Source organism: Onychomys torridus, chromosome 1, assembly GCF_903995425.1.
Source record: "Onychomys torridus chromosome 1, mOncTor1.1, whole genome shotgun sequence".
Lineage (NCBI taxonomy): Eukaryota > Metazoa > Chordata > Mammalia > Rodentia > Cricetidae > Onychomys > Onychomys torridus.
The window spans coordinates 28,990,223-29,015,082 of record NC_050443.1 but is presented as its reverse complement, the minus strand read 5'-3'; the positions used below and the strand labels follow the sequence as shown (position 1 = coordinate 29,015,082).

General features: G+C 49.8%; 1 protein-coding gene across 1 annotated transcript; it reads left to right on the top strand.

The window, feature by feature from the left end:
• Positions 1–1,185: 1,185 nt before the first annotated feature.
• On the top strand, positions 1,186–24,778 carry Nphs1 (NPHS1 adhesion molecule, nephrin). The gene is made up of 30 exons (XM_036188223.1): positions 1,186–1,329; positions 1,413–1,628; positions 1,703–1,825; positions 1,994–2,122; positions 2,574–2,655; positions 3,022–3,125; positions 3,676–3,803; positions 3,891–4,062; positions 4,192–4,349; positions 4,537–4,681; positions 4,785–4,909; positions 6,406–6,595; positions 6,693–6,822; positions 6,968–7,140; positions 8,002–8,142; positions 8,223–8,363; positions 8,883–9,004; positions 10,776–10,947; positions 11,030–11,186; positions 11,275–11,426; positions 12,801–12,912; positions 12,993–13,174; positions 16,188–16,244; positions 19,496–19,615; positions 19,739–19,763; positions 19,858–19,933; positions 20,089–20,182; positions 20,645–20,760; positions 24,068–24,219; positions 24,311–24,778. Exons 1-29 carry the CDS (start codon positions 1,230–1,232, stop codon positions 24,197–24,199), a joined length of 3,774 nt encoding a protein of 1,257 aa, XP_036044116.1. The 5' UTR covers positions 1,186–1,229; the 3' UTR covers positions 24,200–24,219; positions 24,311–24,778.
• Positions 24,779–24,860: the final 82 nt, after the last annotated feature.

Sequence of the window (24,860 nt, the reverse complement as noted above, 5' to 3'; positions counted from 1 at the left end):
CAACATATGGTTCTAAAATTCAAGGATCAGAATCAGGCCTAGAGCCAGGGAACTGCATAAGAAAGGCACAGAGATGGGCTGACTGTGCACGGTATATATTGAGTTCCTGTTACTGGGTGACAGTGGGGGAGGGCAGTTAGAGTGACAGAAATGAGAAGGGGGGAAGGAAGGAGGGGGAGGAGGGGAGAGGAGGAGAGGGAATCAAGAGATGGAGAAGAATAAGAAGATAAATCACCTTGGCTGGAGAGACACACAGAGAAAGCAGGGATGGAGTTAGAACAGAAGGACCCTCATACAGCCTTGGGACTCAGATGTTCCAGCTCCCAGAGACACCCCCCCCACACACACACACACACACACTGTGTTTAACTGTGTCCGAGCTCACCAGGTTTGCACACACTGAGGTCTGTGGACACAGTCCTACCAGCTGTCCAAGTACCAGACATTCCAAAAATATTTATAGATGGAATCCACCCTCACCGTCCCTGGAGCGCCCACACTCTCACACCCACACACACAGTTGGCTCCCCTCTCTCCCACAGTCTCGTGGTTTCAAACACACTCTTGTACTCTAACCAGCAGAAGTGTCTGATGCCACCGAGGGAGAGAAGGGGCTTGCCACAGTCTGGGCTGCAAAGAGCAAGGATGGCCTCGGGGTTGGGGTGTCCTTCCCACCCACACAGGCCTGGATCTGCCTCCCTTCCTGAGCTGGGAGATGGCTCTGGTCATACCTGCTCCCCCAGGCAAGGCCTTGGGCTCACTGGAGCTGGGGAGGCACCAAAGAATGTTCCTGGCATGTGCTGACAGGGGATTTCATCGCTGGCTGGGCAGACTCAGGAAGAAGGACTTGGGAGAAGCGGCAGGGTGCATTCACACCGGGTCTAAGAAACGCCCTGACTGACTGCTTCGGCTTTCTGGACCCCAAGCAGCAATGAGCAGCTGATCCTGTTTGAGGGCCTGTGAGTGGGTGAGGGAGATAGTAATAGATAAAGAGAGATAGAGGAGAAAAAGAGAGAGAAAGGTGCATTTGTGAGTGCTTGGGGTTGGAACTCAGAGAAAGAACCTTTAACAGGGCAAGCTTAGGGCAGAAAGGAGATTCTGAGACAGAAAGCCCAGGACAGTCAGAGACAAAGATGGGAGTCTAGGGAGAGAGAGAGAGAGAGAGAGAGAGAGAGAGAAGCAGGAAACACAGAGCGGCTCAGACAAGACAACAAGCCAAGTGCCTGGCGATGGGCACTAAGGAAGTCACCGTCAGAGGCCCTGGGGTGAACCCAATACACAGGACTTCCAGCTTGACTCCCCTGATGCTCATGGGACTGCTGGCCACAGGTGAGTGGAAGGCTGGCCTTGTAGTGCCATGTGGCCCTCAAGTGCCACCTTTGTGTCTTAGTGTTAATCCTCTGTGTCCCCAGGCCTGGCCCAGTCATCAATCCCTGCCTCCATTCCTCGGGGCTTTTGGACTCTGTCTGAAAACCTGACTGCGGTGGAGGGGACAACGGTTAAGCTGCCGTGTGGGGTCAGAGCCCCTGGCAGTGTGGTACAGTGGGCTAAGGATGGGCTCCTTCTGGGTCCAAACCCCAGCATCCCAGGCTTCCCAAGGTACAGCCTGGAAGGAGATCCTGCTAAAGGTGAGAGATCAGAGCCTGAGATCTTGAGCCACCATCAGAGGCTGTGGCCCTGACCTTAGGGGCTCCATCTCCAGGGGAATTCCACCTGCTTATTGAAGCCTGCGACCTCAGTGATGATGCAGAGTATGAATGTCAAGTTAGCCGCTCAGAGATGGGCCCCGAGTTCGTGTCTCCCAAAGTAATCCTCTCCATCCAAGGTATGGGTGAGAGACTCCCCTCCTGGGCCTTCTTCTTCCCTCCCACCCAGAAGTCCAAGCTCCTGTGACCCTCCACCTTGGACCCTGGGTGGTCTCATTTCCTGAACTCTTGGCCAAAACCTTCACATAGACCTCTTAGCAATGGCTAACCCCAAGCCCTTTCTCCAGTTCCCCCCAAGGTGCTTCAGTTGACCCCTGAGGCAGGAAGCACAGTCACCTGGGTAGCTGGGCAGGAGTACGTGGTCACCTGCGTGTCTGGGGATGCCAAACCAGCACCTGACATCACCTTCATCCAGAGTGAGTGTGGGTGGGAAGGAGGTACTCCTAGGGGCCCCCCAAATCTGTCATCCCTGAGTACCATCCCAGGTTATGAGGCCAACATGGATGTGCGGGATAAGAAAGGGATACTGTGGGGAGACACCCAGGAGAATGCAAGACTGCTGGCCTGGGGTAGAGAGAGTGTCACACTCAGGTGAGCTATGGCCATGCAGGAGTAAGACACTGCACATGGGGAGGGGGTGGGGAGAAAGAGAGGGCCATGATGCCCATGATGCAGCCCTGAGAACCCTAGAACTCAAGGGGTCCTGAGTGTGTGGGAGGACAGAACTTGCACCCCAGCTTCTTGTCCTCCAGAGATGATACAGGGAGGGAGTGCTGTGTCCTCCCTGAGGACTTCCAGGGCATGTTGCTGGATCTGCCTTGGAGAAAAACCCAGCCTCTCTCGACTCAGCTTTCTTGTTGCCCCAAGGTGGACAAGCTGTACTGGACGTCTCCTATAATGTGAACGATGGGTCCAAGGAGAAGCTCTTCATCACAGAGGCTGAAGTCAGGTGTGCAGGCTGTACCCTGTACCCTGACCTCCAGGGTATCCCACATGAGTCCCAGGACCCAATGGTACAAGCATGGAAACAAGTTGTGGGAGTACCTGGGACCCAATGCTTCACCCTGGCTCTCAGAACTTCCTGACGGTGGTCTCAGATTGTAGGTATTCAGTAAAAATATGGAGGCCAAGTGAAGACCTTGAGCACTCCTGTTCTCATTGTTGAACCTCCAAATCTCTCCCAGGGGAGTCCGGATCTTAGAATACAACAGTATGGAGGCTTGGCTGAATGTGGGGATTTGGGATGCCCTCCTCTGTATCCTGGCTCCCTAAATTTCAGACAATGACTCTGATTCCAGAAACCTCTATTTTCCAGGGTGACACCCCAGAGCTCAGATAATGGGCAGTTACTCATCTGTGAGGGGTCCAGCCCAGCTTTGGACACTCCCATCAAGGCTTCATTCACCATGAATATTCTGTGCAAGTGAAGGGTGGGGGTAGTTGTGGGTGTGGAGGATGGGCATCCCAGGAGGATTTGGGAGCATGGGGGATTCAAGAATGGCAGAAAGTTCAGGCATCGTCACTAGCCATGGTGTCATGTGCCTATAATCCCAGGACCTGGGACGTGAAAAGCTTAAGGAATATAAGCTAGCCTGGACTGCTGAGGGCTGGGCATTGCAGCTCAATAGAAGAATCTGGCCTCGGATATGCAAGGACCCAGATCCCAAACCCAGCACTGGAAACAAAAGCAGTCAGGAGAAATTTAAGATTTTATTATTATTATTGTCGTTAGTGTGGGGGTGTGTGGGGGTGTGTGAAGTGGAGAAGTCAGAGAACATCTTTCAGGAATTAGTTCTCTCCTTCTATCATGTAGGTTCCAGGAACTGAAGTCAGGTCCTTGGGCGCATTAGCAAGTATCCTTACTCCTGCGCCATCTCCCTTGCCCACAAGAGGAAATTAGAAGCAGGTTACGGGACCCAGAGAGAATAGATGGGCTTCCCAGGCCCACTGAGTGGTCTCTGCTCTCCAGTTCCCCCAGGACCTCCTGTCATTAATTGGCCAGGCTTGGATGAGGGGCATGTCCAGGCAGGGCAGAACCTGGAGCTGCCCTGCATGGCCCGAGGTGGAAATCCTCCTGCTACCCTGCAGTGGCTGAAGGTGACGGTAGAGGATGACATGAGGGGTGGAGAAAGGATGGGGACCGGGAACTGGCACTGAGACAGCTGGGCTTGCTTCTGTGTCCAGAATGGTAAACCAGTGTCCATAGCTTGGGGCACAGAGCACGCCCAGGCAGTGGCCCACAGTGTGCTGGTGATGACTGTACGCCCTGAAGACCACGGAGCTCGGCTCAGCTGTCTGTCCTACAACAGCGTATCTGCAGGGACCCAGGAGCGGAGCATCACTCTGCAGGTCACCTGTGAGTCTAGCTCTCCACCTCAGTTCATACCCATACTGCCTTCTCGTCAGTCACCACCCCCATCTGTCTGGGCTGGCCTGTGAAGACCCTGGCCTGGACTCCCATCTCTCTTTGTGCCCTGTCATTCAGTTCCCCCCAGTGCCATCAGCATCCTGGGATCTGCATCGCAGTCTGAGAACAAGAATGTGACCCTCTGCTGCCTTACGAAGTCCAGTCGCCCACAGGTCCTGCTGCGATGGTGGCTGGGTGGACGGCAGCTGCTGCCCACTGATGAGACAGTAATGGATGTGAGGATGTGGAAGATGATGCTTTGGCATCACTTGAGGCCCTGGACCCTGAAGAGCCCAGACTGAGGCCCCAACTCCTGGGTCTCAGGGAGGAGGGTGGGAATGCTTTGAGGTCTGCTGGACCCTGCCTCTGCTACCATGGGTGGGGGCTTCTCAGGCCCTAAATCTGAAGTTCGCTCCTTGGTAGGGCCTGCATGGTGGCCACATCTCTATGTCCAATCTGACACTCTTGGTGCGGAGGGAAGACAATGGCTTGTCCCTCACCTGTGAAGCCTTCAGCGATGCCTTTAGCAAGGACACCTTCAAGAAATCACTCGTCTTGAACGTGAAATGTGAGCCCTTGCCTAGAGCCCAGAGAGTCTGCAGGCTTCACAGACCTCACCCCGAGGCTCCAACCCAGACAAAAATGTCTTCTCTTTCCCCATCTCTCACTAGACCCTGCCCAGAAGCTATGGATTGAGGGACCCCCAGAAGGGCAGTACATCCGGACTGGGACTCGGGTAAGGCTGGTGTGTTTGGCCATCGGAGGCAATCCAGAACCTTCCCTCACCTGGTTTAAGGTAGGTTCCAAGCAAGAGTCCCTCCCTTCCTCCCTTCCTTCCTTCCTGTCTTCTTTTTTCTGTTTTTCTTTTGCTCGTGTGTGTGTGTGTGTGTGTGTGTGTGTGTGTGTGTGTGTGCAGGTGTGTGCAAGAGCAAGCACACACACTTTACTGACTGAGCTAACTCCTTAGTCCTATTTTCTTTCTAAGACAAGATGTTATGCAGTCCTGGCTAGCCTAGAACTCACTATGTAGACCAGGATGGCCTCACACTCACAAAGATCCGCTGCCTCTGGTGTGCGCCACCACCCTGTCCAGCCTTGCACTTTTGATATTCTCACCCCTCCACTCCCTCGGAACATGAGAAAGCCACATTTCTTAGAAAATGCTAGAGATTCTGAAAAGACACAAATGCCATGAGAATTAATAAAACCCCAGGGACATTCCAGAAAATTTGGAAAAATAATTCCAAGATGAAAGAAGAAACTTTGGATTAAAATTCTAGAGATAAAGCAATTATAATTCCATATATGGTTTTTCGAGACAGGGTTTCTCTGTGTAGCTTTGCACCTTTCCTGGAACTTGCTTTGGAGACCAGGCTGGCCTTGAACTCACAGAGATCCACCCGGCTCTGCCTCCCGAGTGCTGGGATTATAGGTGTGCGCCACCACCGCCCAGCCTAATTCCATCCATATTAAAGAAAATTTAATATAAGTGCATATTAAAATTAATATTAAAGAAAATACTGGAGAAGGGAAGAGAGAGTGATGAAGAGTGGGGGAGGGGCAAGGGATCTAAGGGGTAACACTGGAATTAGGGAAACGGTCAGAGAGTGGAAAGCTTTAAGTTTTATGTATTACTTTTAATGAGTATTTTGCCTGCATACATGTCTGCATACATGCACTCATGCCTGGTCAGAAGAGGCATCAGATCCACTGGAACTGGAGTTACAGATGGTTGTGAGCTGCCCTGTGGGAATTGAACCCAGGTCCTCTGGAGAGCAGCCAGCGGTCTTAACTGCTGAGCCATCTCTCCAGCCCAAGGTCCATGTTTAAGAAAAACAACTGTCAGTGTGAGGTGGCTCACTTGGTATCCTAGCACTGGGGAGGTGAAGGCTAATTGATGGGAGTGCAAGGTCATCCTCAGCTGCCTTGGAGGTCAACCTTGGCTATATGAGATCTGTCTCAAGCAAACCAAGGCGAAAACAGCAGAGGCAAAGAAAAGTGGAAGACTCCAGTACTGGGTCTGGGAGTTTCAAGGGAGTTTCCTGGCTGGAAGTGTTCTGTAAATATCACATTTACGGGTTTGGGGGTGAGGGGCCTGTAGCAGGCAGAGGGCTGGTGAGGTCGGGGTTGGGGGGTGCACAACAGGCATCAGGGTCCCCAAACCATCAAGGCAGGCAGGAGAGACTAGGACTGGAGGTACTCAATTCCAGTCCTCACTCCTTCTTGAGGGCGCCTTTATCACACAAAGGCCTTGTCTGGGCTGGCAGCCACCCACTCTGTTTGGGTTCTCAGGACTCACGCACAGTGAGCGAGGCTCGGCAGCCCCAGGAGCCCCGGCGGCGTGTGCAGCTGGGCAGTCTGGAGAAGTCTGGCAGCACTTTCTCCCGCGAGCTGGTGCTGGTCATAGGGCCTTCGGACAATCAAGCCAAGTTCTCGTGCAAGGCTGGCCAGCTCAGCGCCTACAGGCAGTTGGTGGTGCAGTGTGAGCGCATAGGCCCGGTGGATGGGGAGTGTTGCGGAGGGAGCGGTATAGACTTGTAGCCCTGGATCCTCAACCACTGAATCTCTAATCCACTAAGTCCCCCCAACAAACCTGACCATCCTGGCCAACTCATCCGCACTGCGCCCCGGCGATGCCTTGAACCTGACCTGTGTCAGCATCAGCAGCAACCCCCCAGTCAACTTGTCTTGGGACAAGGAGGGAGAGAGGTGAGCTTACAGGAAGTCCCGGTCCGGGTTCCATCCTCCCCCTCACCCCCAACCTGCCCTCTCTGTTCCTTAAGCTACTGTCCAAGGACCTTGTTCCCACATCTGAACCAGCCGGGTCCTCACCCGACTTGCAAAACTTGCACAGGCTGGAAGACGTGGCCGCAACACCCCAGAGCGCCCCGTTCAAAGGCTCCGCTGCATCCAGGAGTGTTTTCCTTCGAGTGTCATCCAGAGACCACGGCCACCGGGTGACCTGTCGGGCCCACAGCGCCGCACTTCTCGAAACTGTGAGCTCCTTCTACAGCCTCAACGTTCTGTGTAAGTGCGCAGGCCGGGCACTGCCCCTCCCACCCGGAGACCTTGCGAACTCCAGCTAAAGGAGTTCGCCTCTCTATAGAGTCTGTAACTTTCCTAGCCTTCATCCTGACCTCAGGCTGGCACCAGCTCCAACTCACACTCCCTCCTCGGCTTTACCCTAGATGCTATCTTTTTTGCAAAACTGGATCTTCACTTGTCAATTTTTAAATTTCTTACTATGTAGTCCTGGTTGACCTGGAACAGGAAGGCCATGAATTTTCCGTAATCCTCCTGCCTCTGCCTCAGGAGTACTGGGATTGCAGGCTTGAACTGCCATGTTGCTCTGAACATTTTTTTTTTTTTTTGCTGTTTTTTCGTTTGTTTGTTTTGTTTTTTGGTGGTCTGTTTTGTTGCTGTTGCTTTGTTTTGTTTTGTGACAGGTTCTCACTGTGTAGCTCTCTCTGGCTGGCCTGCCTCTGCTTCCCAAGTGCTGGGATTGAAGGCATGCACCACACCTGGCTTGGGTTTTGTTTTTTGTTTTTGTTTTGTTTTAAATTTCATTTGATTGTTGTGTGTGTGTGTTCCCAAATGCCTGTGCCATGGTGAGGGGTGGAGGAACTTAAGGAAGCTAGCTGCTTCCCACGGAGTTCCCAGGTATTGAACTGAGGCCCTCGGGTTTGTCAGTAACCTCCCTTTCCCGCTGGCCATCTCACCAGGTCTTCTCTCCAGAGCCTTGTCTCAGATCTCAGCTATAACACTTACCCTGTCCACTACCTTCACCCTAGCCACGACCCTATCTTTAACCCTTGAACTCACGCCTTAACTCTCTCGGGAACCCAACTTTACCGACACTCTTGACTTCCTGGGGCGCCCCCTCTGAAGACCCTCCAGAGTTCCTGGGGGAGCAGGTGCTGGCAGTGACCGCGGTGGAGCAAGGCCAGGCGCTGCTGCCTGTGGCGGTGTCTGCTAACCCCGCCCCGGAGGCTTTCAACTGGACCTTCCGAGGCTACCGCCTCAGCCCAGGTGGGATGTGGGCCTGGAGAAGGGTGCAGATTCAGGAGGATGGGCGAGACTTCCAAGCTCCTTACGCTGGCCTTCTCCAGCTGGCGGTCCCCGGCATCGCATCCTGTCTGGCGGAGCTCTGCAGCTGTGGAATGTGACCCGAGCTGATGGTGGCATCTATCAGCTTCACTGCCAGAATTCAGAGGGCATGGCCGAGGCGCTGTTGAAGCTGGACGTGCATTGTGAGCTACCTCAGAAACCTAGGAAAAGAGGGTTTGGGGAGGAGTTAGCCTTATTGTAGAAATCATGCCCACTCAAGGGGCCTTGCTCATCCTGGAGTCTCCTCCTCATGAAAGGACCGCCCAGCCAGGGATAACTACCCACCCTAGGGCCCTCCCTCCCCTTCGGAAAGCTCTTGCTTTGTGGGTTAGGGAGACCCCAGGTGGAATCTGCACAGAGAGGGGGCTTCTTACTTGGGGTCTCCTCCAACCAGGAAACCCACTCCAACACTGTTCTGGTACACTCCGACCCCCAACACACACACACACACACACACACACACACACACACACACACACACCCCAGACTCTAATAATACAGAGTACAAGGAGAGTGAGGATCACCTTATCGCTCTGAGAATTCCCCTCCTTAAAGGGTAAATTGTATCCACCTCCATACCATTCCTCTAAGACACCCTCCTCCTGAAGACCCCCCTCCTGTCAGGGCCTAAGTGCCTTCTCCAAGCCCCTGTCTTCCACTAGATGCTCCCACCATCCGCGCCCTCCAGGACCCTACTGAGGTGAATGTTGGGGGTTCTGTGGACATCGTCTGCACCGTTGATGCCAATCCCATCCTCCCAGAGATGTTCAGCTGGGAGAGACTGGTAAGCACCTCGTCTTTGGTGGATGGAGGTGGAGCTAGGAAGAGGCAGCCTCTTGGGTGTGAGTGCCTTGGGAGTGGATGCCATATGTGTGAAGCCATGTGTGACTATGCCGGTTAGGATATCTTTCAAGAGCTGGTTTTGTTGAGTGTGTGTGTGTGTGAGTGTGTGTGAGTGTGTGTGTGGTGTGTTTAAGTGGGTGCATAGATGAACAAAAAGTGGGTGGGTGAGTGAAAGAATGGATGGACAGGAGGATGAGCGGTCCCCATACTTGATCGAGACAAAGGAGTGGAGAAGTAGGATTAGAAAGGAGGTGAGTGGGAATAAGTCTGGAAGAATGATGGCTTCACGGAGAGAAGCATCAATGGGTCGAGGTACATATAAGTAAGCAGGTGCACGTGATTATGAATGTGGATACAGACAGCGAAAACGTCATGAATGGGAGCTACAAGGTGGATAGCTCGGTGCCTGGAAGGACGGCAAACGGGCAAACAGGGCGGATGAGGTGGTGCAAGCATGATGATGTGGGTTCAATCCCAGACCCCATGGCAGATGGAGCAAACTGATTCTCAAAAGTAATTCACTTGCACTCTGTTGCACACATGTGCCCATGCTCACACACATACATCATACAAACATACCCACAATTAATAATAAAGAACGTTTAAAAGTGTAAAAGAAAAAAGCAAATGGTTTGTTGAGCTGAGTGGGTGGAAAGATAAATACATGCGTAGGCAGATTTTGGTTTTTGTTTGTTCATTTTGTTGTTGCTATTTTAAATTTACTTGTCGTGTGTGTGTGTGTGTGTGTGTGTGTGTGTGTGTGTGTTGCATACATGCTATAGTATGTGTGTGAAAGTCAGAAGATAAGTGTGAGAATCAGTTGTCTCCTAACAACTGGGTCCCAGGAAGCAAATTCACATTATGCTCAGCCCAGGTGTCTTTATCCACTGAGCCATCGTGAAGACCCATGTTTTTGAGATGAGGTTTGATCAACCTGCCTAATGCTATGACCCTTTAGTACAGTTCCTCACGTTGTTGTGACCCTAACCATGAAATCATTTTGTTCTAGTTCGTAATTGTCATTTTGCTATTCTTATGAATCGTAATGTAAATATCTGATATGCAGGATGATATGTGACCCTTGTGAAACGGTCGCTTGACCCACAGATTGAGAACCACTGGTGGTATAACCCATGTTGGCCTTAAGCATGCTATGTTGCTGAGGCTGCCCTCAAAGAATTGAATTACTCCTGACCTTCCTGCCTCCAACCTTCAAGTGCTAGGACGACAGGCCTGAGCTACCATTCTAGGACATATATATTTGAGAAAGGGTCTTGATATGTAGTCTAGGCTGTCCTAGAACTTGCTAAGTAGCCCAGGTTGCCTCTGAACTTGGGATTCTTTTGCCTGTCTCTCCCAAGTGTAAGTAAGCCACCACATGCAGCCCAGTCAATTTATTTTTTAGTGCTTGAGACTGAATCCAGGGTTTTGAGCATGCCAAGCAAATGCTTTTCCACTAAGCTGCACCCTGAGTCTGCAGAGAGTTCCAAGCATGATGAGTGTTTAGACAAATGTGTGGATGGATGATTGACTGAATTGGTGGATGAATGGATGGGCTAGATTAATGGTTGTGTAGATGACAAGAAACATCCCATCTTGTTGCCTTTGTGCAAGGGGATTGTAGTTGGGAAAATGAAGCTGCTGGTGATATACAGTTTGGGGGATGACCTGAGGACAGACTGGGGACAAGCTCCTGTATCTTGGGATGCCAGGGGGAAGATGAGGAGGATCTGAGCCTGGATGACATGGAGAAGATGTCAAAGGGATCCACTGGGCGTCTGCGGATTCACCAGGCCAAACTGTCACAGGCTGGTGCTTACCAGTGCATTGTGGACAATGGGGTGGCACCAGTAGCCAGAGGGCTTGTCCGTCTTGTTGTGAGATGTGGGTATCTTCAAGGTCTGCCCATAACCACAGCTCTCACGCGCTTCCGCATTCCCTATATTGACCGTTCAACCTGTCCTAGTCGCCCCCCAGGTGGATCGCCCAACTCCCCTAACCAAAGTGGCTGCAGCTGGGGACAGCACCAGCTCAGCGACCCTCCACTGCCGGGCCCGAGGGGTCCCCAACATTGACTTCACTTGGACCAAAAACGGGGTCCCTCTGGATCTCCAAGATCCCAGGTGAACCTGGGTATGGCCAAGTGGTACCCCAGCTCCGGTCATCTAGCCCTGGTTTTCCTTTCTGAGTCCCGCCACACTCTCTCTTCAGGTACACAGAGCACAAGTACCACCAAGGTGTTGTCCACAGCAGCCTCTTGACCATTGCTAATGTGTCTGCAGCCCAGGACTATGCCCTCTTCACATGCACAGCCACCAATGCCCTCGGTTCAGACCACACCAACATCCAGCTCGTCAGCATCAGTACGGTGGGAGCGGCTAGGAGGACGTTGAGGGCCGCTCTTTGCCAGTTTCCTGGTTGACCAGAACCAGGAAGTGTTTCTGATCTCTGGGAGATGTTTGTGCACTAGAATGGAGTTTTCTTTTGTTGAGATAAGGTCTTGCTATACAACTCAGATTAACCTCAGGCTTGCTATGTAGCCAAACCTGCCTCAGAATCCTTCTGCCTTCACCTCCAAAGGGCTAGGATTGCAGCTGAGAGTCACCAGGCCAGGCTAGGTTGTTTTATTTGGTGGTAGTTGGAGGGGGAGGGTGTCACAAGATGTCAGATCCAGGCCTTGAGTATGTTGGGTAAGTTCTTATCACTGAGCTACACCTTAACCTGGGAATGCAGCTTTCTCCCTAGTGACTGTGGAGATACTAGATGTGTGCCTTACTGACTTCCCTCCAACGTCACACTGAGTGACAACCACCTGTAATTCTACCGGTACCTGGCACACAAGCAGCTCACAGATATACAAGCATACACAACCCCCACATGCAGAATTAAAATCAATAAAACTTTTTTTAAAAAAGTTCACTTGAACACTGAATCTGAAAACCCCAAGTGTGGCTTCCCGAGAAGTGCATGGGGAGAGCAGTCCTTGCCACAGTGTTTCCTTCCCTCCTTCTTTATTTGTTTGAGACAGGGTCTTCTCTTATGTAGACCAGGCTGGCCTTGAACTCACAGAGATATGCCTGCCTCTGTCTCCCTAGTGCTGGGACTTAAGGTGTGTCACCACACGCAGCTTCAAACCATTTTTTATTATATTCTGTGCATTTATTTTTGTGTGCATGTGTGTTGTGGAGATCAGAGGACAACTTGTGAGAATCGGTCCTCTTCTGTCACTATGAGGATTCCACGGGTGGAAATTGGGTCACCAACTTTGATAATAAGCCGCTTTACCTACTGAACCATCTCACTAGCCCAACTGACTTAATTTTTTTTTTTTGAGACAGGGTTTCTCTATAGCTTTGCGCCTTTCCTGGATCTCGCTCTGTAGACCAGGCTGACCTCGAACTCACAAAGATCCGCCTGCCTCTGCCTCCCAAGTGCTGGGATTAAAGGCGTGCGCCACCATCGCCCAGCAAAACTTTTTTAAATTTATTTTTCAATGTATGAGTGCTCTGTCTGCATGCACACCTGAAGAAGAGGTTGGGTGTGGGTGCTGGGAATTAAACTTTGATCCTCTGGAAGAGTAGCCAGTGCTGTTAACCACTGAGGCATCTCTCCAGCCCCCTGGAGGTGAACTTACTGAGCACAGCAACCTCAGATCCAAATCATTCTTAGGAGACTCTGGAAGGAAACTTCTAGACTCCTTTTGTACCCCCTAACAATCCCCTCCCTTCTCTCCCAAGGCCGCCCTGACCCTCCTCTGGGACTGAAGGTTGTAAGCAAGACCCCTCACTCTGTAGGGCTGGAGTGGAAACCTGGCTTTGATGGGGGTCTGCCTCAGCGGTTCCAAATCAGGTGGGTGGAGGCAGGTGAAGTGGGCCAGGCCAGACACCGGAGAGAGACACTTGGCTGAACTGACTGTTCTTGCCACACAGGTACGAGGCCCTGGAGACCCCCGGATTCCTCTATGTAGATGTCCTGCCACCCCAGGCCACCACCTTCACCCTGACTGGACTGAAGCCTTCTACACGATACAGGATCTGGCTGCTGGCCAGCAATGCTCTAGGGAGCAGTGATTTGACTGGCAAAGGGATCCAGGTCTCCATCACTACCCCAGGTGGGAGAGGCAGTCCTGAGCAGGGGAGAGTTTGGTGGGGTTTTTGACAATTTGGGGGATGGTAGAGCAAAGTTATTTCTCCTACTCACAGATGAAAGAGCTGGGACCCAGAGCAGTTAAGCAAATTGGCCAGGGTCACACAGCTAGCAGGAGCTGGAGATATGCCTTGAACTCAGGCAGATGTGATTTAGGGACCAACTTTCAGCCACTGATCTGTAATGACTGGGGAACGAGGCAATAAGGGGATTTTTGTTTTGTTTTTGTATCTCTGGCAACTCAGAACTACTATGCAGACCAGGCTGGCCTAGACCTCACAGAGATCTACCTGCCATTGCCTCCTGAGTGCTGGGACTAAAGGCATGTGCCACCACACTCCACAGAAAATAGTTTTGAGTGAAAAATAAAACATAAAAAGGAGGATATAGCTGGGTCAGTGTATAACATAAATATCATAGCATATTATCACATCACAGCATAAATAGTTTATATTATTAGAGTTTTAGAAAAGACAGAAAGGGAGGCCAGTGAGATGGCCCAGTGGACAAAAGTGCTTACAGCCAAGCCTGATGGCTTGAGATCAATTCCGAGGATGGTGGAAGGAGAGAACTGATTCCCACAAGTGGTCCTCTGACCTCCACATGTGCCCCCACCCACACAAAATCAATAAGTAAGTAAATATAAAAGACAGACAGACAACCACAAACCAGAAAGGTTACCGGCCAAAGAAGACCAGTTAAACCAAATCCAACATCAGGAAGAAGACAAAGGAATGTGCAGAAACAGGCAAATAAATAAATAAATAGATAGATAGATAGATAGATAAATAAAGTCATGGAAACCCAATTCTTTGCAGAGATCGAGAGAATGTATTAAAAAAAAAAAAAACAATCAATGCATGGTGGCGAACCACATGCCTTTGATCTCAGCACTTGGGAGGCAGAGCCAGGTGGATTTCTGTGCCAGCCTGGTCTACAGAGCGAATTCCGGGACAGCCAGTGCCCCGCAGAGGAACTCTGTCTCAAAAAAAAAGAAAGGAAGAGAGAGAGAGAGAGAGAGAGAGAGAGAGAGAGAGAGAGAGAGAGAGAGAGAGAGAGAGAAAAGAAGAAGAAGAAAGAAAGAAAGAAAGAAAAGAAAAGAAAAGAAAAGAAAACAATCGGTCAGTGCCCAGCACCACAAGAAAACGACCAATGAGAACACCGAGATCTGGCAGAGGTTCCATCGCATGCATTAACTCTACACGGCTTGGTTTACAGAAGCCTGAAGCTTACCACTTCCTGGTTTTGTAGCCTTAAGCAAATATCTGTTTCTAAAAGTAGTTTTTATTTGTCTTTTGTTCTTTGATTATTGAGACAGGATCTCAGTCTGCAACCTAAGCTGGCCTGGAAGTGCACCGTGCTGTCCAGGCTGGCTTTTCACGTGTGAGCGCTGGGTCTGCTCTATGAGCCGCCATCCCAGCTAGAAACAGACTTTTCTCCCAGAGTTCCTCACCTAGGTTTCTGGAAGGAGGTTCCTCTCGCTCTTGTGAGGATTAAAGGAAGCGACATATCATATGTGCTCTTAGGCAGTGCAAAATATGACCTGAATGTAAAGGAGACATCCCGCTCCACTTCCGCTTGCTTTGCCTGGGAACGCCCCTGGTTCTGTCTTCCGCTCACCGACAGCGTTCCTTCTGTGTCCCACACACCCCGCCATGCGCCCTTCCATTCCAGCCCTCACCCTTGAATACCAAAACACAAACTATGTCCGCCTCCCTTGCTCCAATGTCTAGTTCATACCTCTGCTGTGGAACTCTAACAGAGATGAAAATCCTTAAAAATAGTTTCCAGCCAGGTGGTGGCGCATGCCTTTAATCCCAGCACTTGGGAGGCAGAGCCAGAACTCTGTGAGTTCGAGGACAGCCTGGTCTACAGAGGGAGATCCAGGAAGGGCGCCAAAACAACACAGAGAAACCCGGTCTTGAAAACTGAAAAAAAAAAATCCCAATTCATTTTTTCTGTTTAAAGACATTCTTGATTTTTAATTTTTAAGTGTTATTTATTTTTATTTTTAAATTTTTTATTTGTGTGGGTGTTGTGCCTGCTTGTATGTATGGGCACTCTGTGTGTGCCTACTGCCGGCCAAGGATAGATCCCCTGGAATGGGAGTTACAGAAAGTTGTGAGCCTGCCAGGTAGGTGCTGGAAACTGAACATGGGTCCTCTGGAAGAGCAGCCAGTGTGCTTGCCTGCTGAGCCGGCTCTCCTACTGTCCCATTTCTAAATTAAAATATAATTACATCATTTCTCCATCCCTCTCCTCCCTCCAACCAAATTCATGGCTTTTTCCTTCATTATTATTGCCACTTACATACATACATGTAAGTGCATAAATATATCTAAGCTATTGTAAGTGTTTTCATATGTATGATCGCTTATGTGTGCATTCATGTACACAAGCAAACATGTCAGAGCGTGCTGTGGAGATCAGAGGACAAGGTGCAGTAGTCGGGTCTCTTCTCCCACCGTGTGGATCTTGGGCTTGAACTCAGATCATCAGGCTTAGTGAAAAGGGCCTTTACCCACTGAGCCATCTCCCCACCTCCCAACATTCTTTTTATTAATTCAACAAGTTGGTAATTCACATTAAAAGAACATATACACTGTAAATAACTAGTTAATAATTCATTGTTATTATTGGCACAGAACTGCTGTAATGTATTGTCTTTAAAATGTCACTAAGAGGACTATGGAGTTGAGTAAGTCATTAAGAGTACTTGTTACTCTTGCAGAGGGTCTGGGTTTGGTTCCAGCACCAACCACCTGGGCATGCACATGTTGCACACACATACACATAGGCACAACACTGATACACATAAAAAAAAAATCTTAAAAAACAAAAGGCAATAAAATAAAATGTCCCTAAGAAGGCTCCCGCCATTTCCGTGATCTTTTAAGTCAGCTGAAGAGCTTAAGATGTGGAGGCTCCTTCAGGCTTATCTGATTCCTGGTATTAATTTAATCTCTCTCCACCCACAGGCCTGGACCAGGCTCCTGAAGACACAGACCACCAGCTGCCCACAGAACAGCCTCCAGGCAAGTGCTCCCTCCCGGCCCCTCCTCCCTGCTTCTTTTCGCTCAGTCTCCTCCCTGTGGTCACCGCTGCCAAGGACTTGGCTGAATCCCTGCAGACCCCCATGTGTCCCTTTCCGCTCTTCTTGCCAGAAGCGATTCCTTTTCTCCTTTCCTGAGCTGGCTTAACTCTTTTTTGCGATTCTGCGATCACACCCAGTGATCTGTGAGTACCATGTCAGCACTCTGCCGGTGAGGTGCATCCTCAGACACACTTTCTTTTTGTTTTTGAGACAGGGTCTTGCTCTGATTTGTAGTAATCTTCTGACCCCTGCCTTCCAAGTGCTGGATTTAATTAAGCCAAGTGCCTGACATAATTTAATGCTCTCTCTCTCTCTCTCTCTCTCTCTCTCTCTGTGTGTGTGTGTGTGTGTGTGTGTGTGTGTGTGTGTGTGTGTCCTCTTTTGTGAATGCAGAGGGCTGAGGACCACCACATAGGGTGTCCTCAATCATTCTCTGCCTTGGTTCCCTGAGGCAGGGTCTTTCTGTGAATCTAGAGATCTCTGTTTTATTTTCTTAGGATGTAATAATCATTACTATTTACTTTTTTAAGGTGTTTGTAAATGGCAGGTGTGTGTGGGTGCCCACAAAGGCCAAAAGAGGGCGTTGGATCCCCTGGAGCTGGAGTTACCGGCAGTTGTGAGCCATACACCCACACACCATAGCCAGCTTTTGTGTGGATGCTGGAGATCCAAACTCTGGTCTTCAGGCTTGCACAGCATGTGCCCTTACTCCTGCACCGTCTTCACAGCCCTACTTTTTTTTTTTTTTTTTTTTTTTTTTTTGGAAACAGGGTTTCTCTGTGTAGCTTTGTGCCTTTCCTGGAACTCACTAGGTAGCCCAGGCAGGCCTCGAACTCACAGTGATCAGCCTGGCACTGCCTCCTGAGTGCTGGGATTAAAGGCGTGTGCCACCACCACCCGGCACAGCCCTGTCTTAATTCTAAAACAAGCAGCTAGCTAGTGCTCGCCTACACTCCCTTCACTTCAGAGGCTGACGTGAGGATCACAGTTTGAAGTCAGTCTGGGCTGCATAGCGAGACACAAAAGCAAACAGCAACAACCAAAAAGAGCTGGCTACATCCATGTTCTCACTGTGAGGTGGCTGTATCAGTTAGCTTCAGCTGTGTAACAAACTACTCCAAACATGGAGGTGCTTAACAACATTCATTTCCCATGATAATATGAGTCTGTTGGGGACAGTTCTGGCCTGGGCTCATTTGAATCATCTCTATGGTCAGCTGACCACTAGACTGTGGCTGATCTCAGATGGCTTCCTCCTCATATGTGTTCAGTCATTTGGCTCACGTATGGGACAATGAGGTAACTGCTCCTTAGAGTGCTCACATGGAGATGGCATGGGCTCCAAGAACAGCAAGAAAGGTGAGCTCTGATATCTCAAGCTTCGAATTCTGACATTTTAGCTGCTGTTCCCCACTGGCAAATGGCATACCTTATCATGGAGCCAGTATAGAGGGGACTTCTATCACAGACAGGCTCTGTGGAGGTGGAGGGAGGACCTGCTGCTAACAGTTTGACTGGAGGAGGAAGCCATCTGCCTTTGGGTGGAGAGAAGGGTCCAGGGACTGGGCAGATGGCTCAGTGGGTAAACACTGCCATACAAGCATGAGGACCTGAGTCCAGCTGTGACCTGGAGCCGCCCCAAAGGCTTGATGGCTAGCCAGCCTCGCTAGCAGCAGCTCCAGGTTCAGTGAGATGCTGTCCCCCAAAAAAACAAGACAGAGGATAGAGTTGAGTTCCTGGCCATCAGATGGCTCACAACTCCCTGTATCTTCAGCTTCAGAAGATCCAGCGCCCTCTTCTGGCCTCTGCATGCACATGCAGGCACTTGAGAGAACCCAGGTTCGTTCACACTTTGAAATTCAAGTAAATCTTTAGGGCTGGAGAGATTACTCAGCAGTTAAGAGCCCTTGCTGTTTTTCTCAGCAGACCCAGGGTCAGTTCCCACCACCCACATGGTGGCTCACAGCCCTCCGTATCTCCAGTTCCAGGGGCTCCACCCCCTCTTCTGGTCTCCTGGGGGCACCGCACACACATTGTGTACATACTTACATACAGGCAAAATATTAATCCACATTAAACAAACATAAATCTTTGTAAGAATTAAAATGGGAGCTGGAGAGATGGCTCTGTGGTTAAGATCACTGACTGCTCTTCCAGAGGACCTGAGTTTGACTCCCAGCACCCACATGGCAGCTCACAACCACCTGTAACTCCAGTTCCAGGGGATATGATTCCTTCTTCTGACCTCCACAGGTACAAGACAAACATATGATGTGCATACATATGTGCAGGCAAAACATTTAAACACATGAAATAAATAAATTGATATATGTCTATATATGTATGTGTATATGTATATGTGTGTATGTGTCTGTATGTGTATATGTATGTGTGTTCGTGTATGTATACATATGTGTGTATGTATATGTACATATGTGTATATGTATATGTTATATATACGTATATGTGTGTATATATATGTGTGTGTGTGTGTGTGTGTGTGTGTGTGTGTGCGCGCGCGCGTATATATGTGTGTGTGTGTGTGTGTATGTATATCTTTTAAAAAATAAGGCAGAGAGCAATAGGGGAAGACACTCAACATAGACCTTCAACTTCCACAAGTGGGCAGCTGCACATGCGCATTCATGCATATGCTCCCACACATTACAACAGATCACTTTCCCCCCCCCCCCCCCCCCGAGACAGGGTTTCTCTGTGTAGTTTTGGTGCCTGTCCTGGATCTCACTCTGTAGACCAGGCTGGCCTCGAACTCCGGTCTCACGGATCGCTGTCTAAAGAACGGGTGGAGCTGGGGTCGTGGCCTGTTTGCTTCTTTGACCTTGTGCCGCTCTTGCCGTCACCTGACCAGTCAGCTGACAGGAGGGCTTATGAGGAGGCAGGCTTTGCTTCGACTCACGGTTTTGGAGGTGTCAGTGCGCCAAGGTGGGGCGCAGCTCAGGTCACACCATGGCGTTCCCAGCTTGGGTGTGGGGGTGCCACCCACACTGAGGCCTGACCCTCTGCTCTCAGTTAGCCCTTTACAGGGCGTCCTCACCCATCTTCAGGGTGACTCAGGCACAGTGGAGTTCACACTGAAGATCACCCATCCATCAAGGACAGGCTTTCCCAGAACCCAGCTCCCAGCCTGCATCCAGGCGTCGGAGCTGACCAAGGGTCGTCTCCCGCTCCCAGGACCCCCGAGGCTGCCCCTGCTGCCCCTGCTGTTTGCGGTCGGCGGTCTTCTCCTGCTCTCCAACGCCTCCTGTGTTGGGGGGCTCCTCTGGCGGAGAAGACTGAGGCGCCTGGCTGAGGGTGAGGAGAGACGCCCTCACTGCTGGAGACCGGAGGGTGGGACCCTGGGGCTTCTGCACAGCACAGCTCTGCCCGGGTCCAGGAGGGCGGAGTCTCTGAACCCCCTTTTCCTGTTTGTCTCAGAGGTCTCAGAGAAGACAGGGGCAGGGTAAGCAGGACAGGCTCGGGAGTGCGGGGTGGAGGTGGGGGCAGGCTCAGTGCCAGCTTTCATCTATCATCTACGCTTGCTTTCTTCCTGGAAGGTCGGAGGAAGACCGAATCAGGAACGAGTATGAGGAGAGTCAGTGGACTGGGGATCGGGACACGAGAAGCTCCGTGGTGAGTGAAGCCCCCCCCACCCGCTCACCTCCCCCCCAGGCAGCCTCCAGCCTCAGCTCCAGGCTGATCATTGTCATCTCCTGGAACCATCGAGTCAAGGGAAATGACCTTGTCTACTGGTTTTGTGAGTGTACACGTGTGTGTACGTGTGACAGGCTAGCACAACGGAAGTGGAACCACATTACTACTCCATGAGGGACTTCAGCCCCCAGCTTTCCCCTACACTGGAAGAGGTGTCTTATCCCCAAGGTGAGTCATGACCACACCAGGACCCACCTTCCACCCCCCCACCCCTCCATTTCCACATACCCTGACATCTGAACTGGGCCCTCTGATAGCCTTTCCTTCCAAATTATGCCAGTTACTTCTGTGTTACCGTGAACAAAATGCCCCAGAGAACAGCCTGAGGAGGCCACATTTCTATTGCCTCACTTCAGAGGGTTCTATCCATGGCTGCTTGGCTACAAGCGAGGACAGCTGCTCATTTCATGGTGGACAGGAAACAGAGTGTGAGCCAGACAGGAAGGGGACCAGAGGCAAGAGACTCCCCACCCAAGGGCACATCCCAGTGACCTACTTTGTTCAGCTAGCCACACCCTCCACGGAAGTTTCCAAAGCCTCCCAGACCTCTAGCAGTGGCTTGAGCCCCCAACATGTGAGCCTTTGAGGGAGATACTTCCCCATCCTAACCTTAATGTCTACCAACTCCAGCCTTCACAGTTATTGAAGATGAAGACATGGCTTTCCCTGGACACCTGTATGATGAGGTGGAGAGAGCCTATGGCCCGCCTGGGGTCTGGGGACCCCTCTATGATGAAGTCCAAATGGTGAGGAGATTCTTATCACCAGGTTGTCTAGGCTGGAAGCCCACCGCCTATTGTGTGTGTCAGCAAGGGCACGCCACTGTGCAGAGGCCCAGCTTTAATGCAGTGGCAGGAAGAGCTAAATGATACATCTTGGCCCAGGAATGGTGGTGCAGGCCAGAGAGGAGGGGCAAGGGGACAAGTTCAAAGCCAGCCTTGTCTACATAGTGAGATTCTGTCTCCTCCAAGTGAAAAATGAGATTTTCCTTCTCACATAGCTGCCCAAGTGGAGTCCTGCTGTACCCAGATTTAGAACCCAGAGTTCTCTCCCTGTATTCCTCATTTTCTAACACACCCATTGCTGGCATAGGTCAGTTTACCAAGGGGATGGGAGGATCAATCAGCTAGAGGAGGACAGAGAAAGAAGGTGCCGGAGAGACTCGGAAATGGTCATCTGCCCCTCTGCTCTTCTCCTCGATGGGAACATGATCACAAGGCTCTGTCTAGCCACAGAGTCTGGGAATTGTCTAAAGTTCTGCCACTGCTGGAGAGGAAGGGATACATTGCCTTAGCCATCTCCACCACACTGGCTAAGCTGCTAGAGAGAGCTTTTAAAGACTAGTTTACTTATTGTCATGTGTGCATGCACAGCGTACATGTGAATGTCAGAGGACAGTTTTGTGGAAAGCTTTGTGTGGGTTCTGGGAAATCAAACTCACACCACCAGACTTTCATGACATGTGTCTTCGCCTGCTCAGCCATCTTGCTACTCTGAGGAAGAAATTTTTGATCCTCTTGAGAGCTGAAAAGCCACATGCTAGAATCGCCTTTGGGCACAACAGGACTCAGAATTTCTCCCTAACTGTTTCCCGGTTCAGAGCCAGCTTTCCATCCTGTTAGATTTAAAATCTTCAAAGAAAGAGAATGTCTCTTTTGCAAGTAGCTCCCAATGCACGGTGCAGGCACACACTGATCCACCTTTTTGGCCAGATGCATTTTTTGAGCCAACTGCTGAGACGTAATTTAATATATCATTTGGCTTTGGAAATTTTGTTTTGAGATAGGGCTTATACAACCCAGACTGGACTCAAGCTTACTATGTAACTGAAGATGACTTTGAACACCTGATTGCCCTGTCTTCATCTCCCAAGTGCTGGCATTACCTGTGTGAGCCACCACATCTAGCACATTATTCCATTTGGATAAGCCTGGGTCAGTGTTCATCTACGGGGCCAGAGGTTACAGGCCAGCATTGTTCAATATGCTGGGCTGAGAGTGGGAGAGGGTAGAGAGCCCAGAGGGAGTGAGGATGGTGGCTGACAAGCAGGCACTTTGACCTCCCACCCACGCACTGCATCATGCCAAGGGAGGTGAGAGACGTTCCTAATGTTCAAACTAAGTATGGTGGCACTTGTTTGTCTTCCCACACTCAAGAGAACTAGGAGTTCAAAGGCAGCCTGGGCTACATATTAAGACTCTGTCTCAAAAAAAAAAAAAAAAAAAAAAATCCACCAAAACAAAACAAAAAGCCAGATGAGATTTTACTGCCCCAGCTCCGATAACAGGACTGCTGCAGCGCTGTCCGTGGTGCTGGACTGTATGTTTCCTGGGAAACTCTGGTGGGTCCAGAGAATGAATATTTGGGGCTTTGGGGACATACGGCCTTCCTCCAAGGTATTCACTGCTGTCATAGGGTAGAAGTAGTCACAGCGCATGCATATATGAACACGCCAGGCTATGTTCCAAGGAGACTTTATATTTGGGTGTTCAAAGTTGAATTCAAGTTTGTATTTGTTTATTTTGTTTTGGTTTTGAGGGTTTTGTTGTTGTTTGTTTGTTTTTTGAGACAGGGTTTCTCTGTGTAACAGCCGTGGCTTTCCTGGAACTCACTCTGTAGGCCAGGCAGGTCTTGAATTCACAGAGATTCTCCTGCCTCTGTCTCCAGAGTGCTGGGATTGAAGGTGTGCAGCATCACTGCCTGGCATGTGTCATCACCACCCAGTAAATTCCAGTTATTTTTTTCTAATTAATTTTTATGCAGCACAAATACTATCATTCTCTGATTTTTTCCTAACAATTTATAATTACCTTTCCCCACTTAATTGATTATATGTGTGCATGCATGTGCGTGTGTGTGTCGGTCCGAGGGCAGCTGGTAAAGGTTAGTTCTCTCCTCCCACCATCTGAGTCCTGAGGGATGAACATGGATGGTCAGGGTTGGTGGCAAGTGTCTTTACTTTCTGAACCATCTCAGTTTCATACTTTAAAAAAAAAATCCAGCGTTTCACTATATATCAAAGACTGGCCTTAGACTGGCAATTCCCCTGCCTCAGCTTCAGAGAGTGCTAGGATCACAGCACTGGACTGTCTTCCATTTTGATAAGGAAATGGATTGGGGTCTGTGGGACAAACAGAGGTGAGACTCTCATCCTAAGATGCCATAGCTAACATCATGAGGGTTGTTCTTATTAGTCACTTTATTATTATTTATCTATCTCTATCTATCTATTTATTTATTTGTTTATTGAGGCAAGGTCTTTCTCACTCTGTAACCCAGGTTGACCTTGAACTAATGGCAATTCTCCTGCCTTGACTTTCAAAATACTGGGATTACAGGCTTGAGCCACCACATTATTATTATTATTATTATTATTATTATTATTATCATTATTATCATCATCATTATCATTACCATCATTATTACTGGGTATTGTTGTTTTGCCCTGTGTTGTCTGTCTATCTATTCATCTATCTATTTATCTCACTATGCAGAGGTCAATGTAGCTCTTAACTCAAAATCCTCCTGCCTCAGACTCCTGGGTGCTAAGATTTATAGGCAGATGCTACCATACCCAGCTTTAAACCTCAATTATAGAGAAGACCCCACCCACATGGAGAAGTGATTATAATGAACCATTTTCATGAACTCCTGTCTGCTTATCTTCTGGCTTCAACAGAATCTGCCCTCACCCCACCTTGACTGTTCTAAAATTCCACTTTCAGCAGATAGACAGATAGATAACTTTTTTGAGGTGAGGTGGGTCCTTGTTATGTAGCCCTGGCTCTTCTCAAACTAAAACCAAGAGCCTCTAGGACACTAGAATTACAAGTATGATCCACAATGGCTTGTTTATAATGGTTTCTGGCTTCATTTTGGTTTCACCAGCATGGGGGGGGGATTACCCAGAAGGCCTTGTGCATGGCAAGCAAGTGTGATAAACCATCAGGCTTAAAAGGAAGCTAGCTCACAGGGATGTGTGTCCCCCAGAACTGCAGTGACGTCCCACAGGGTGTCTCTCTGTGGCTCTGACTCCACTTTCTTGCCTGTTAGGACCCCTATGACCTTCGCTGGCCTGAGGTCAAGTATGAAGATCCACGAGGACTCTATGAGCAGGTGGCAGAAGACGTGGGTGTTGCAGAACCTAACTCTCTACCCTTTGAGCTGAGGGGACATCTGGTTTGAGACTCTTCGTGACAGTCACAGTATGTCTTACTCCAATGGCCCGGTGCATCCCTGTCCTGCTGAGCTCATTCAGTGAGCCCTGTGTGTCACTAACACATGGCTTCTTTTCAGGGGAAGACATGAAGGAATGCGTGTGCGTGACAAGAGGATCCAAGTTGACGTCTGGGATGAGCAAGGCTCCTTTTATAGGAATGAAACTCCTCTGAAGGAACAGAGACACTGAAAATGACATCCGAACAATGAGAATCTATTTTAAGAATCATTATACTTTTCAAAAGTAAAAATTTTAGAAGTAGGAAAGACGTATTAAAATCCCATTCAGAGCTCAGGGATGCGCTCAGTGGGAGAGTGTGCTCTTTAGCATGTGTGAGGTTTGGGTCGCAGGTTGTAGCCAGCCTTGGCATTACACACACACAAAGCTGGGCATAGTGGTCCACCATGTCATTCTGACTCTGCAGGATGCTGAGTCAAAAGAAACACAAGTTCAAAGTCAGCCTGGGCCACTAAAAGTATAGGGGCTGGAGAGATGGCCCAGGGATTACGAGCTCTAATGGCAGCTAATGTTCTGAGGACCTGAGTTTGGTTCCCAGCACCCACATCAGGAGACTCACAATCACATCACTCCAGCTCTAGGGAATCTGATGTTTTCTTCTGAACTCCA